Genomic DNA, 15,317 nt, shown 5'->3' with positions numbered 1-15,317 from the left:
TGACTTTCTTCTTTCAGCTAAACATCAGAGTTATATTAAATAATATCCTGGCTCTTCCCAGCTTTGTAATGGCAATATAGTCAAGTTAAATATAGTAAAAAAATATTGACAAACCAACTAAAAGCTTAATATAGCTAATAGTAATATTCTGCCTTATGTTCATACATCCATCAATTCTCTAAGCTTCTTACTTGGTTTTTAACCCCTGTGCTGGAACCTATGGCCACAGACTGATGAAACCCTGGAGAGATGGCCAGTCCATCACAGGGTTCACACTGAAACATCTGTACGCTCATTCGCACCTACAGACAATTAAATCCACCTATCCTGTTTGTTTTTGGATTGTGGGAGAAACCAGAGCACCCGGAGGAAGACCACGCAGACACAAGGAGAACATGCAAAGGCCTCTTGGCTCAGTCTGGACTCGATCCAGGGACCCTCTTGCTGTGAGGCAACAGTGCTACCCACTGAGTCACCTTGCCCTCATACAGTGCCCTCCAGAAGTTTCAAAACACCCCAAGGGACCATTCACAGGGATAGCATTTTTTGCGTCTTAAAACGTACATTCTAGAGACCCAATATTTTTTTTAAAGTTGACATTTTAACTGGACACAGCATTCTAAAAATGCGCGAGTGCAAAGGTCAAACACATCCGTCTAGCGTGTTGGAAAACCAATGGAAAAGCAGCACAGTGGATTGCAAAATATTCGGTTTGAACAACCCCTAAGGTTCAAAGTGGGGTTTTGGGCAAAATCAGTAGAAATATTTCTCAATCTTTTCTTGGCATTAAAGCAACCTTTTCCTTTTGATTACATAATAATGGAAATAAATACAGACAGACTGTGATGCCTGATTACTGGATGAAACTGGCCAAGGTTACTTTTTTGAAGATTTTTGGGTCAGCACAACTTTTACTGATTGACAAACCAATCAGAAAACAGGTTAAAAAACAGATCAAGGATGTTCTGAATTCATTAAAGGGGCTTTATGTAATAATTTTCATGAATGAATCACCTTTTGTATTGCCAATGTGTGAACACCTCATAACGAAACATAAAAAACGAGACCTTCCCAGACTTTGTCTATGAAAGCATAATATAGTCTCAAATATACTTTCGAATCAAACTATCATAAGTGTCATTTATATTACATGTTTTGACATGATGCCGGTGAATTGCTGAGCTTGTGCAAACATATCCACATCACTATCATCAGATGCTTTCTTAACTGCTGTTTTCTCACCGTTGTCATATTTGTTGTGTATTTATTTTGTTATTGAGAGGAAAGCACGCAGCACATATTTACATATTCATCGAAGCGTCGCTCTCAGCAGCGTGGATAGCCTCAGTATGTTCATTAACAGTATATCGCTGCAAAGGTATTTCCAACTTCTTTTTACTTCTAAGCAAAGAACGAAAATCATGACTATATCGGGGCCTTGAATCACGTTCAGTGTACGTTCAGGATATGTTGCTGTCTGTAGTTCAGTTAACGTCCACTGGTGTCGCTAATAACAAGGGTTTCTGAATTACATATAGCCCCTTTAATATATTATTTACTGATATGTTTTTAGAGTTTGTGTTGACCTGTAGAAATCCAAAAGACACACAATAGCTATGTTTACATGCACCCAAAGAATCCATTTATAATCACATTGACATCAATTTATCCGATTTGGGCTTGACCCGAATGAAATTTTGATAATTTGATCAACAGGAAAAAGCATGTAAAGGCATCAGTACCATGATGCATATGTTTAAATGCATTTTATGTTATACGAATGTGGGTATATTTACTCATCTCATCATTCTCATCTCATATCTTATGAACTGGTCAGTTGCTGAGACTGAATATTTACTAAATATTTGCTAAAAAAAAACTTTCATGACATAACAGCTTTCTTTTAAGCAATGTCATCAAGGCAAAAATGACAATTATATTCGCGGTAGCTCCAGTCCCAGACAGCAACATAGTGTCAGCCCAGATCCGGCCCGCATCTGGTACACATGGATTCCACACGGCCGTATCTGGGCCCACAGTATGTTGCTGTCTGGGGTGACATTATCGCGGTGGTTTTCTCCGGTTCTAAATTCACTGGCATGCACTGAAGTTTTGTTTTAAAAACATATAATGCACATGTAAATGAATTTGTGAATCATAACGTTTAGGAATCACATAAACACAAATTTCAGAATCTTAAATATAAGGAGCCCCTAAGGGGACCTTTGCAAAAATTTAAAATTAGAGAACTTTTTGTGAAAGCACAGGATTTATTTTCCCGTTCTTACACATTACAATTTCCGGTGTAGATAAAGTCGTTTTGCGTCATTGCTACAGATGATGGGAAGGGGATGAGTGAAGTGTGTTTTCGAGCTTAATCTTAAGATTTTTCATAAACTCACGAGATATTCCTCAAGATTCAATTGAGTATCTAAAAAAGGATAAGCTAAATTGTGTTATAATAAGGCCAATTATAATTATCCACGAGTCTAATATTGTGGTCTTTACATGACATTCATATGCATTCACTGCAAACATATTTAAAGCTGACATTTACTTTTAGATTATCATAAGTGTCATTGTCAATTATTACTGAAGACAAACTTTGAAAATCAGGTATGTCATCAGATATGAAGAATCATTCAGAAAATTAGAGCATGTAAACATACCTAATGGTCAAAATAACAAAATGACCAATATTTATGTTAAAATTGTGCAAACCCCCATTTTACCCAAGACATTTCCAAACATTTGTAGGACACTGTATGTGTAAGCAGCAACAAGCAATAATAGATTTACCTCACATAGCCTACTTATTTTAAAGGTGCAGCAAGCGATTTCTGGTAAACGCTGTTGATATCTGAAATCACCAAAACAAACACGCCCCTACCCTAAAGGATCACACCCCTAACTTGATGCCTCCACCCCCACATTCACGTACACGCTATGCAACACAGGCAACGACTATTGCGTAATCTGCCGATGTGCCTGCCACCCGGATGTCATCAATAAATGAATGCAATTTGTATTACTATGATAATTCAGGTTGAATGTCTAATTGTAATTTAGCTCCTCTTTGGGAACCGATGCTTGAAACGGACGGTTGAGGAGGTTTAGACATTCCAGGCGTATAATAATAATGTATAATAAAAAACAGCGAAGATGACACACAAGTATATTCAAGCAAAAGACAGCATATCTTAGTTCTGTGAAACACAGCAAAACCAAAGTTACTCACGTATCAAGAAGAAATAAAGCAACCTCTGCTTCCGTTTTCAGGCCTTCCTGCTTAGCTTAGGTCTCTCCGGCGCTGGAAAGCTTCTCCGATATTAACATGGGTCCTTCCTCTTGCCTGAATGTAACCTTTCTTTTTAAAGTTATATTCCCCTGGCCTTTTCCTCTATTGTGTTTTCTCTGCCATTTCTCTCTTTCTATAGTCGTTGTCTTGTACACTGAGCTCTCTCTCCACCCCCATCATGCGTGAACACGCCCCTTACTGCTAATTGGCTAAAAGTTTGTTTTGGTGCTCGGTCCGATCCACTTTACAACAGCGTTTTTCAAAAATCGCTTACTAAGTGACAGTAGAGAATCAGGGCACAGTTACTATGGTTGTGGCTCTGCACCCACTTAGATATGCAGAAGATCATCTCTGCTGTTTGAGAACACCTCACACTGTCTGTCATTTCACAGAGATGATGGGAAAGAGGAAGGGAGATATAAGATTCTACCCATGTCTCCACTGTCTTTGTGCCATTTCTCCAGTATGTCTCAGGGGATTATCACTCTTTCTTCCCACACTCTCTCCCCCACTTCCTTTCTGCATTGTGTTTTTCTCTTATCCGTTTTGTGACGGATGCACTCACTGTTTGGCTTTCTGGGGCATGATGTGCTATTTCTTTCCAACAGTGAAGCCATACTTTCTCTTGCCAGTAAATGTTGCTGAGTCTCACTTACCACCGACCGCCTTCTCTGTCTGTTTCTGTCCATCCCTCTCTAATTCCCCTATCACTCTTTCATTTTCTTATCCACTTGTCTGATCCACTTCTTCAGCCCATCCTTCTTTCGTTTTGAGCTGACTGTGTCTCTTTCTCTAATACACTCGGTCTCATTTTGTCTTTAATTACCCTTGTTCTGCTCATGCCTCGTCTTCCTGTGAGGCCCTAATCTCTCCATCGGTCTACATCTCTGTCCACGTCAGAAGGGTATTCCATCTCTCACTTCTTCTGTATCTCTCCATTAACTGAACCACTCAAACCCTCCAGCAGTTCTCTAAATCTCTCATCTGTCCTTGAAACAAGCGCCTTTTTCATTTTTTAAGAAGAGAATTTCTGATCTGGGTTCATACAAGCCATTCACTGCACGTCTGCCACTAGTATCAATATTTCTCTCTGTCTTGTCTGCTCTTTCCCTCCCTCTCTCCTCGCCTACTCATGGATGAACGTTACCAAAATATATTTTGACATCATAGAGAAGTTTTGTACTGTGCTAGATGTTAGATGTACAATGTCACACAAGTTTGAGTAACACGACTGGCCATTCCTCAGAGGGTTGTCGGGTTATGAGGCGTTTGACACAGTTGAAAGGTCATTAAGCAGTATTTTCACTTTTTTATGTTTAGTTTTTCATTCATTCCATAGCCGAACATTTTACCATATAGCGAACCAACCCCTTTGTCATTTACAAACACCTTTCGGTGAAGGTCGTTAGCGTTCCAACAACAAAGTTCAGTCTGAGATGTCTTGAGTGGGCCTTAAATCTCCAGGACATTAGCCAATCAGAAGCATTCTCAATTCAGACCTTGGGATCCTGCATTATTCCAATCACAGTCTTGGGAAAAAAAAGCCGAGTCACTGTTTTGAGGAGAAGAATACTTCCCAATTACGGTCAAACCCAAGTTTCCCTAATGCACGTTCTCTTTCGACACAGCAATCAGATGAAGTCCTTAGAAACTGCCTCCACAAAGTTAGGTGCCGACATAAGAATGGAGATGGTGCAGATGATGTTGAAAACGCTGAACGCCACCAGACAAAGTCTGTCAATTACAGCTGCAGCAAACTTCCACTGTTCGGCCACGCTGTCGTTCTCATCCTGTCCGCGAAACCTATCTGCAACAAAGCGCATCTCTTCTAAAATAGCCTGAAGCTGTGGGTCTCCTCCGCCGCTGGTCCCCGAGCAAGAACAGCCTCCGCCACCGCCGGACACCGTGCTCGGACATCCCGTGGCCTCCAGATTGGGCGTGGGAGGTGGTGGAGGGCTGCAGAACTGTGAGGGCAAGTGAGGTGGCGGACTGGAGCCTACCGCTGGGGGCGACACCACCGCAGATCGCGGGACGCCTGACATGCTGTTTCTTTGCACGGACTCGGCGAGCAAGGATGGCGGCGAAGCTTCGTCCAGACTGGAGAATCCGATGTAGAGCAGATTGCCGTTGTTGTTGGCGCTGTTGGTCTGGTTGTGGAGATGGTGGGTGTGCCCGGCGGCAGCGGCGGCTTGAAGAAGGCTCTGGGGGTGAAGTGGGTGGAGCGTTGAGGATGTGTGGTGGTGATGGAGATCTGCGGAGGCGGAACCGGGTGCGTTTGGCAGGCTGCCGCTCTGGGAACCTGAAGAGCAACGTCGTAAGTGGGGGGCACAAGGAGGCCGCTCAGGGTCTTCGCCCTCACCTGGACGCTTCATGCGTAAAAACCAGGCCACCCACTGGAGCAAAACTACCTGAACCTAAGAGAAGAAAGATGAAGAGGGAGAAATGTGTAAAAGAGAATGGGCAATGGTGTTGTATAAACATTTTACACACATTTGTACACTGAGTAATAAAATATACAATAAATACAAACATACAACACATATAACACATTTTCTTATATATTTATTAGCGCTGTCAAAATGAACGCATTAGCGGATGTAATTAATAGAGTTTAACATGTTAAAATTGATGATAAATAAAATAAAAGCCATCTACCATATTGGTTTCTTATGGCTCGTTTCCACTGAGCGGCACGGTACGCATTTTTTTGCGTTTCCACTATCAAAAGTTGTGAATGGTACCAAAATGCCGAACCGTACCGTACCACTTTTTAGGTACCCTTCCATTGAGGTACCTAGCACAGTGGAACGGTACTAAAAGGTGGAGCTAGACTCACTGCAGGACGTTGATTGGTTGACAGAGAATCATCACTTGCGCGTGCTACAAGAGGAATGACAACATAAGAAGCACCATTTTTTAATATACAGTTTAATTTAATACTACTGTACTAATTTTAAGAGTTTTTCAGGCAAGAATGTAGTTGTTTAAAACTCAAATCTGTGGTTTATTTATAAAGATGATTTTTTTTCCCCCGGTTGTGAGATCCATGCGGTCAGCGGGCGCTCGGCGCTCATGTTTCCCGGCTGGATGAGCCTTTTCTCGGCTAGTTCTTCTGACGTTCGTCGAGGACTCCGACGGTAGTGGTTAAACATGAGATATAATTCGTCTTGTGTAGACCTAACGGGCGATCTTTGGTCTCGTGAATATATCGTTCCCTGTCAATCGATGGCTAAGTTTAGTTTCATAACGTTATAGGCTATATGTATTTAACTTTACTGTTGTAGGCCTAATGTTAGACCAGAGCGCTGCATTTGGATATTTGACTGAATTGTTTGCTTTATTTCTTATTGTATAGCTTCTTGTACCTTTTACTTAAACTTTTTTATAGGCTATTATTGATAAAACTGAAATTTTTACAAAAAGAAATATGGTTTCTTGTCATTCTTTTATTACTAACGTTAGATTATCACTGATGTTTATTGCAACATTTGTACAAATGTATATATAGCCTGGAATATGTTTTTTTATTATTATTATTTAAACGAAAAGAGGTAACGTTAGGGTTGTGTTTTAATTTCGTTTTGTTATAAATAGAATAACGTAAACGTGCAGTGAATAATCAATATGCGTTGCGCATGAACCACATTTGTGTCCCTATAATGTTTAATTTATTTAAATGAAAACGAAAAGAGGCAGAGTGGTGTTTTATATTACATATTTCGTTTTATTGTTGCTTAAAATGTATATACAGAGTAAGTTAACAGAGATAACCGGAGTAGCAGAGCGAGCTGAGTGACGCTTTTAAGAACGCGCTGTACCATGCCATTGCACATGGCAAATTACAAACTTTGCGTACTTGATATTGAGAAGCCTAATGTCGGCGCTTGTCTTCTTGTGACAAACATGTCGAGGAGCAACAACTAGATCTGCTGTATGTCATCCATTGTAGTTTACTATGCTCTTCTTCGCGCGAAAATGACGTCGATCGAAACACCACGCCTATCAAGTAAGGGTACTGTTGGCATTGGAAACGCTAGCCAGATCATGGTTAACAGACCCGAACCGTACCGTACTGTCCCGTACCGTACCGTACCGTACCGTACTGCTCAGTGGAAACGAGGCATTAGTGCTACTAGTTTCATTGTTAGTTTTTGTGGATACTGTAAGAATTATTTATTCAATGCTGAATTAATAAAACTGTAATTGGAGATATGTTAAAATGAGATTGGGAGATACCACATTTTTTCCCTCAAGCTAAAAGAATATTATCTTTATATAAATCTCCAATCTTACTAATTCCCCTATGGTACCAACTTTTAAAACCAAATCAGATTTCCCCCATTTCATGTTTTCTCAGTAAACAACATTAGCTTTGAATATTAAAAGTAAAATCCCCTCCAGCAAAACGTAAGCTGGCAATTTTATGCATGTATGAGAAAGCATGCACTTCACAGCAGTGCGTCAAGCCATTTTTAACTATATATTGCATATGCTCTACACGTACACTCTGAACAAAAGAATACAGCACAGTCTGCGGAAAAGATAAAGCAAATCCATGCAAAAAAAATTCTGAGCACTAGTTAGCGTGTCTGCTGAGTCAAGAGAAGAGAAGTTTTGGACGGAAAGTTGTTGTAAAACAGCAACATATGACAGCAAGGACTATGACACAGAGAGAGATAAAGAGTTGACAAGCTGGAATTATTCAGTTGTACTGCCAAGTCCTGGCCAAGGAGATGCATAAAGCATGGCAAAATGTATGACTAGTGGGGTTGGCACTGCTATCATTCGCAGAAAAAATGCAGTTTTAGCAACTAGGTCCTTCTTTGGCATCTTCACACATATTTTGGTGTATTAAAAGATCACCCAATGCATGTTTGGCTACATAAACAAGTGCCACTGGTGCAGTATTAAAGACCTTGCAGAATATATGTAATGAAAGAACAGGCATTATTTAACACACTCTAGTTTAGACAGTCTTGAATGAGTTTCTCTTTTATTTTCTTCTATAAATACAAGTCTACTGTAGAAGTCCTTGAGGGTTTGACAAGTGTTGCAAAAACATCTTTCCCCGATTAATATCCACCTTAGCCTTCCTTTTTAGCATCTTCTTCTGAACTGTATCTCTTTTAGTTCTTTACATTGTAAGATTACAACTGTTAAATAAGCATTACTTTTTCCAGGTTGTTCAGAGAAAGTCCTGATGGACATTTTCAATAACTACACATGCCGAGTATTGGGTGTGAATGTTGTTAAAAGCTGATCCCAGGAGAGGATCCTAGGACGTTATGCTACGAAAAGCACACCACTATTATTATTGCTCATACCTTGAGTTAGGGTTTAAAAAACCTCTAAACTTCAGTGTTAATCCTCAACTCGTGTGGCTAAGGATGTGCTATTACTTTTCTAATATGGGGCAAGTAATGAGGCATGCGATTTTTGTCTGCTGCTGGAAAGATTCCATAGACTTTTGGGGAGTTTGGGGTCAGTAAGATTTTTTTTCTAATGGCTCGTTTCCACCGAGCGGTACAGTACAGTACAGTACGGTTCGGGACGGTAAACCCTGATCCGGCTTGCGTTTCCAATGGCAACAGTACCCTTACTTTATAGGCTTGGTAAATGCCAGAAAGTAGCGATCAATGTCATTCTCGCGCGAAGAAAGCGACACAGTTAACAAAAGAGGACAAACAGCTGATCTTGTTCTTGCTTCGCGGCATGTGGCTGTTTGTCACAAGAAGACGAAAAACACAGCTGAAAAAAATGGCACCTCTTGTGTTGTCATTCCCCTTGTTGCAAGTTAGGATTCTGTCAACCAATCAAAGTTCTGCAGTGAGTCTAGCTCCACCCTTTAGGTACCAGACTACTGTGCTGAACAGAAGGGTCCCAAAAAAAGAGGTATGGTATTTTGGCATTGCATACTGTACTACTGTACTGTACCGTACCGCTTGGTGGAAACGAGCCATGAAAGTTACAGTAAAGATATTGCAAAATATTTATTTTTAAAACAAATGCTGTTCTTTTGAACTTTCTGTTCATCCTGTAATCATGAAAAAAGTATAATGGTGTCCACAAAAATATTAAGCAGTACAACATTAGAAATGTTTCTTAAGCATCAAATTTGCATATTATAATGGTATCTGAAGCATCATGTTACGCAGGAGGGACTGCAGTAACAGCTGCTGAAAAATCTGCTTTGCTATCAAAGGACTTAAGTACATTTTAAAATATATTAAAATAGAAAACAGTCCTTTTATATTGTAATAATATTTCACTGTATTACTGTTTTTAATCAAATAAATGCAGCCTTGTTGAGCATGAGAGACTTTAAAAAACATTTCAAAAATCAACCGACCCCAAACTTTTGAACGGTAGGTGCATATATGCACTTGAGACCACTCTCAAAAATCTAGTTTTGATGCAGAATTGATATTAGTCTCATTGAGTAAATACACCTGTCAGCTTCCTCTTGTTGTTGCATTTGGATTTGTAAGTGAATGGGGTTCGATCAGCGGGCCCGGGGCACATCAGCTGAGCTGCTAATTGGCTTGCAGAATACGATCAAATACGGTCATTCATCAGCGCAGACAGATTGCAGATCTATATCCATCTGCATCCAATTACTCATTTAGTCCCCTTCTGTTGGCTTTATCTCTATTATCATTGAATAAGTAAATTACTGCTTTCAGTTCAACTGACATGTGAGACATTGTTGCTTGCTTAAAGAAAATAAAAGCAGGCACAGTGTATGTACGTGTTTGTGTGTGAATAGACATACCCATTTTGGCATGTTCCCTCCATTGGGGTCATGATGGTGATATTGGAGCACAACCACAGTCGCAATAACTGACATTCCAACAATGATCATTATACTGGCAAAATACTGCCCTAAGAGAGAGACAAAGAGAGAAAGGAAGAGAATATAGTATGCATAAACCTTTCATTTATTACTCTCTTAGCAGAATAACTTTTTATCATCCAGTCATACTAGCAAAAACCAGGGCAAATGTAACAAAAAAGGGGCATTGATTATAAAAGAGTGGCGCAAGGAAGAAAGGCAGAATGAGGAACAGATGAGTGAACCATAAAAACTAAATCATAAAGGAGAGGGGGAAGCAGACAGGAGAGACAAAGCGCGGTAGGTGAACACTCTTCCAGCAAACGCATTTCTGAAGATTACATCTTTGCGGCTTCTGAGGGCCTATAAACCAGAGGATGGGAAAAGAGAATGTGGGGTGAATTGCTTTTTCATTTTTTTTTTCATAGAGGATCATCTCTATGTCTGGGTCTGTTTCATTTTTATGTTTCTCCTGCTTCTCTTTCCTGACCTGCCTATCATCTCCAGTTAACAATCTTTTACGATTCATGTTGCAAATTACTATGAGAAGCCAAGCATACGGTTGCCAAGACCAGGGCTTTTGGCCATGATACAGAATAGTGATCAATTTATTATTCAGTGGTGCAGTGTGTGGATCTGAGCACACACAAACTATACATCGTTGTGCACTAAATTTTACATTTCATTAAGTTCAAAGACTTGCATAAAGACTAATATATTCAAAGCCCGGTGTTTTTATTTGCAAATGAACTAAGTGGGGCAGACATTCTAAAATATACTGTATAAAATACAGAGGAAAAATATGTGCATTAAAAATATGTTAAAATATGCAAAAAATGGACATGCATGCTTTACCTATTAGCGGGATGGAGTCTGAGGTTGCTGGCATGATCTCTGCCACCAACAACATGAAGACTGTTAATGAGAGTAGCACAGTAATACCTGTGAATGTATAAAACAAAAAGAAATGGACTTTATGAAACATACATGTCATTGCATATAATGAATTCTACACAACTGCTAAGACATTAATTGTTTACTGATATGTAGGTCCAGGATGATTAATTGGTCAATATTTGGCAGTTTTGAAACATTTATAGTGTCTTTTATTTAAGCTAGTTTCTGTATCTCTTATTTAAAATAAAACATTAGATAATCAGAAACATAAAAATAGTGTTTCCGAATCTTTTAATGGCAGTATAGTATTTACATTTGTATATATACATTATATATATATATAGTAGGCATTAAATCTCCAACCCTGCAGTCTAGATATCAGCATCTGCCACTGAAAAAATCAATATCAGCTGACCACTAAAATAAATGCATAGTTATACAGCCTCTCTAGTTATGTACGACATTGGCACTTCATAAGATGCCCAACCACAGCTTCTTATTGGATGTAACTCATCTTGACAGAATTTGATTGGATCTGATTAGACGGCAGTGCAGCGTTTGATGGAGTGATACATAAAGTGAATTACATCAGGCCATTTCTCTTCCTCAATCGCTCTTTAGTTCAGTTCAAGTCATCTCCCTCCCTCTCCAGCTGCTATCCATCTCTCCCTCCTCTCTCACCACACACACAAACCATTCATCTCTATCTGCTGTTTATCTGCTTCCGCTCTTTCTCACTCAACCTCCTTCCTCTTACATATGTTTTTGCTCAGATTTATAAGTGCTATCTTGGCATAATGAAACCTCAGTAAAATTGTCACCAGTGAGACTAACTGAATTCATCAACAACAACAAAAACACTCTTGGCTTTAAATCAGGGCTACCATTAAAATCTAAAACGAATTAATTCCATGATATGCTGATTAATTTCATTATATGCTGATTAATTAACTGCAATTATTGGAGCTTTCACTGTTTGTATCACTCACTAACAGCTTGTGCATTAGTGGTGAGGATGAGTGAGTCACTGAATCATTCACTCATCCGATTTGTTCAAAAACACAGATTCATTGGTTGTTTGGAAATGTTTCCATTGGCAGAGCAAGAATAGAACAAACAACTGCCAATATCGTTTCAAAAATGTAAGTTACTCAAAGTTAACTTCTTGTTTATTGACCTGGTGTATAAAAGCAAAATAATACGTATAATTCATTAAATTAACATTGTGTTTTTTAAAATAAGTATCACTAACACTCCCTTTCAATTTGAGGTAGAGGACTTTATTTATTTATTTCTTCTGTGGAACATAAAAGATGATATATTAAAGAATGTTGGTAACCGAGCGGTTTCGGTTCCCATTGATTTCCACTGAATTTTTTGTCCATATAACGATGTTCCACAGAAAAAAGTCAGATTTGGAAGGACATGAGGGTGAGTAAAATGATGACAGAATTTTCATGTTTGAGTGGACTATCCCTTTTAATATATGCTTCTTAAACATAAAGCATATATTAAAAATGATGTATGAACTTTTTTTTAGGTCTATCCTAAATGTTCTGATCCTTTATCAATCAAAGATGTTTCAATATTGCAGGCCTGGTTCCTGGAAAGTGCAATGCATTCTTTCTCTTTCTCTCTTACACACACTGACTCATCCCTGCTTTAATTACATCAATAGATTAATTGGCCATATGAGTACAGCAAAGGACTTCCCTTCATCATGCTTGCAGTGATACGCATTCTTGAAGTGAGGAAACTGCCTCATTTCCTTTCTCTTTGGTTGCTCTAAGCTTCTGTCTTTTGCTTCTCCACTTAAATATATTGTGAAAAGTGAAAACCCTTCAGTTCACGCCTCTTTACATTTCCTGATAGTCATATCTAAAGTTCCTTCCATACCATCTCTGATGACAGTCTTTTCTGCTTTGAACTGTATGCTTTTTGATGGTAAATGTCTCTTGACAGAGAGTGGGAAAAAAAACATGGATAAAAGCCCTTGATGTAAACCAAGAGTTCATTTGACATGACACAATCAGGAGATATGTTTGAAATGAGCACCCACACATTTTCTGTTGCATGTCCCAGCTCTCTGTTCTGTGACTAGACCTTGGCAAGGCTGTGTAATAATCTTTTCTGTTGCATTGAAATATGCCAGATATGCAAACCTATACACCATTCTTCTTCCCAATCAATCATGTTTATTTATAAAATATGTTGATAATCTCTTTCTTTCATAATACCTAGTGAGATCTTCTCTCCGGAGTCGGCAGGCAGTAGGAAGATAAGCAAGGTCATGGATGAAAGGAGGACACAGGGAACGAGAAGGTTCAAGGCGTAGTAGAGTGTCCGCCTACGCATGGTCACCACAAATGTCACATCTGGATAGGGTTCCTTACAGCAGTCATAGTACAGCTCGCTTCTTGAGCCAGGCACACCTGATTAGACACAGCATGTGAGGAGAAGAATGAATATATAATGATGAAGGTATATAAAAAAAAAAACATGTTCAAAGAGATGCTGTTGTCCTGAAGAGCGGCCGATGCTGCTCTTCCACCTTTGATCTACTAGGGGGGAAAAAAACATCCTAATCAGCAGATGCTAGCCAGAGTCAAGTTCTTCTCTGAGACTGAGCATCATGCTTTTGTGTGAACATCATTAGAGAGTTCCTCAAAACTTTTGTATACCGTCCTCTATAGCCTCTCAAGAACATGAAAGGAAAGTAGAAACCAAAACTAAGGGGGGAAAGTACAACAAAAAAAAACTTTGTGTGAAATGTGTTGCTATTAGATGTGCTGCATCAGATTTGACATCTATTATGTTTGGTCACGAGAGACGGAAGAACCAATGGCGCTTTGTGTCATTTATATAGTCCATTTCATAACATGAAAACAACCAGCAAGAATTTTCTTCAAAAATGCACCTTTTATGATCCACAGAAGAGAAAAATAAATAAAACTCAGGTGGTGAACAACATGAGAGTGAGTAAATGACAGAAGTTTCATTTTTGGGTGAACTATTCATTTAAAGTAAGCATGGTTAACCAACTCGAACAGCTTAGCCAAGGTGAACTACCTGCCTGCTTTAACCAGGGGCTGGTTCCATAAACACAACAACTATTTTCAGACTGTGGGCCCTATCTTGCACCCAGCGCAATTGACTTTGTACACCGACGCATGTATCATTCCTATTTTACACCCGCGCACAGCGGACTTTTCCCTCCACAGACGCACGTCGGTAAACTAGGAAACACATTTGCGCTCCCCGGAGGCGTGTTCCGGCGCAAACGTTCCCTGGTGCTATTTTGCACGTTTAGAAAACAATTCAGTCTAAAGTCAGTGGCGCGTTGCGCATGATATTCATATGCTATTTTAAGGGTGCATGCTTGGCCATAATCAATGTAGCGTGTGCACAACGTGCATACACTTTGATTCTCTCATCTACACAGAAGCAGCAGTTTTCATTTATGCAAATCATACATTATTACGATAGATAGATAGATAGATATATAGATAGTTTATTATAAAAGCATACATCTAGCTTACACATTTACCCAAATTATCATACGCCTGTTTAACCGAAGTTAATTTGGGTGGGTTTCTCCATCCCCAATGTCACTTCTCTGTGTTTTACGGCCCTGACGAGAACGTCGGTCTCCTCGGCTGTGAACCGCTCCTGTCGTGCGCCTGGCAAATCCGCCGTTATAATAGCAACCCGCCATAGAACAAGCGTGCCTGCTCTTAACACTAGAACTGCCATGGCGGTCATTTTGACCGTTTTGAATTTTATATCTGCAATAACTTTGTTGAAAAAATAAATTCAATCCTGCTGGTACCTGACTTTTCCTAAAAGTGTCTGTATTTTCATTTAAAATGTTTTTCATATAAATTACACATAAGGCAAAAAAACAAATGAACATATTTACCTATTTCGGCCATAGACGGTCATATTGACCGCACTGAATTTCGCGGTATTATTATAGGCTATACCAATATACACAACAATAAAATGTGGTAAAAAATACACTAAACATATTCAACAACAAATCATTTTAAATGTAATGATATTCAGAACAGAACAAGAATGAAAAAAAATAACTATAAACAAGCCAAAATGAAATACTTTATAAGCGAAAGTGAAAGTAAGCGGCGTTGGGCTCACGTAACTCTCTAATTAGAATCAAAATGTTTCAACATTTGCGATGTATTTGGATGGTAAACTATTCTTTATTATAGGCTTTGTACTTCACTCATGTTCCAATATCGACCGAAAAAAATCATTCTCTTCACATGCGCA

The 15,317-nt window shown here is 39.2% G+C and overlaps 1 protein-coding gene across 1 annotated transcript in view; it reads right to left on the bottom strand.

Moving 5' to 3' along the window:
* Positions 1 to 2,548: 2,548 nt before the first annotated feature.
* chrna11 (cholinergic receptor, nicotinic, alpha 11) overlaps positions 2,549 to 15,317 on the bottom strand; it is a 31,202-nt gene continuing 18,433 nt past the window's right edge. Inside the window, exons 7-10 of the mRNA XM_084422663.1 lie at positions 13,265 to 13,459; positions 10,986 to 11,072; positions 10,071 to 10,180; positions 2,549 to 5,712 (exon numbers count right to left, since the gene is read on the bottom strand). Coding sequence (XP_084278789.1) covers positions 4,930 to 5,712; positions 10,071 to 10,180; positions 10,986 to 11,072; positions 13,265 to 13,459 — 1,175 coding nt within the window. The 3' untranslated portion in view covers positions 2,549 to 4,929. The remainder of the gene's footprint in view (positions 5,713 to 10,070; positions 10,181 to 10,985; positions 11,073 to 13,264; positions 13,460 to 15,317) is intronic.

This window comes from Rutilus rutilus, assembly GCF_951802725.1.
Source record: "Rutilus rutilus genome assembly, chromosome: 11".
Lineage (NCBI taxonomy): Eukaryota > Metazoa > Chordata > Actinopteri > Cypriniformes > Leuciscidae > Rutilus > Rutilus rutilus.
This window is presented reverse-complemented; position numbering and strand designations above follow the sequence as displayed.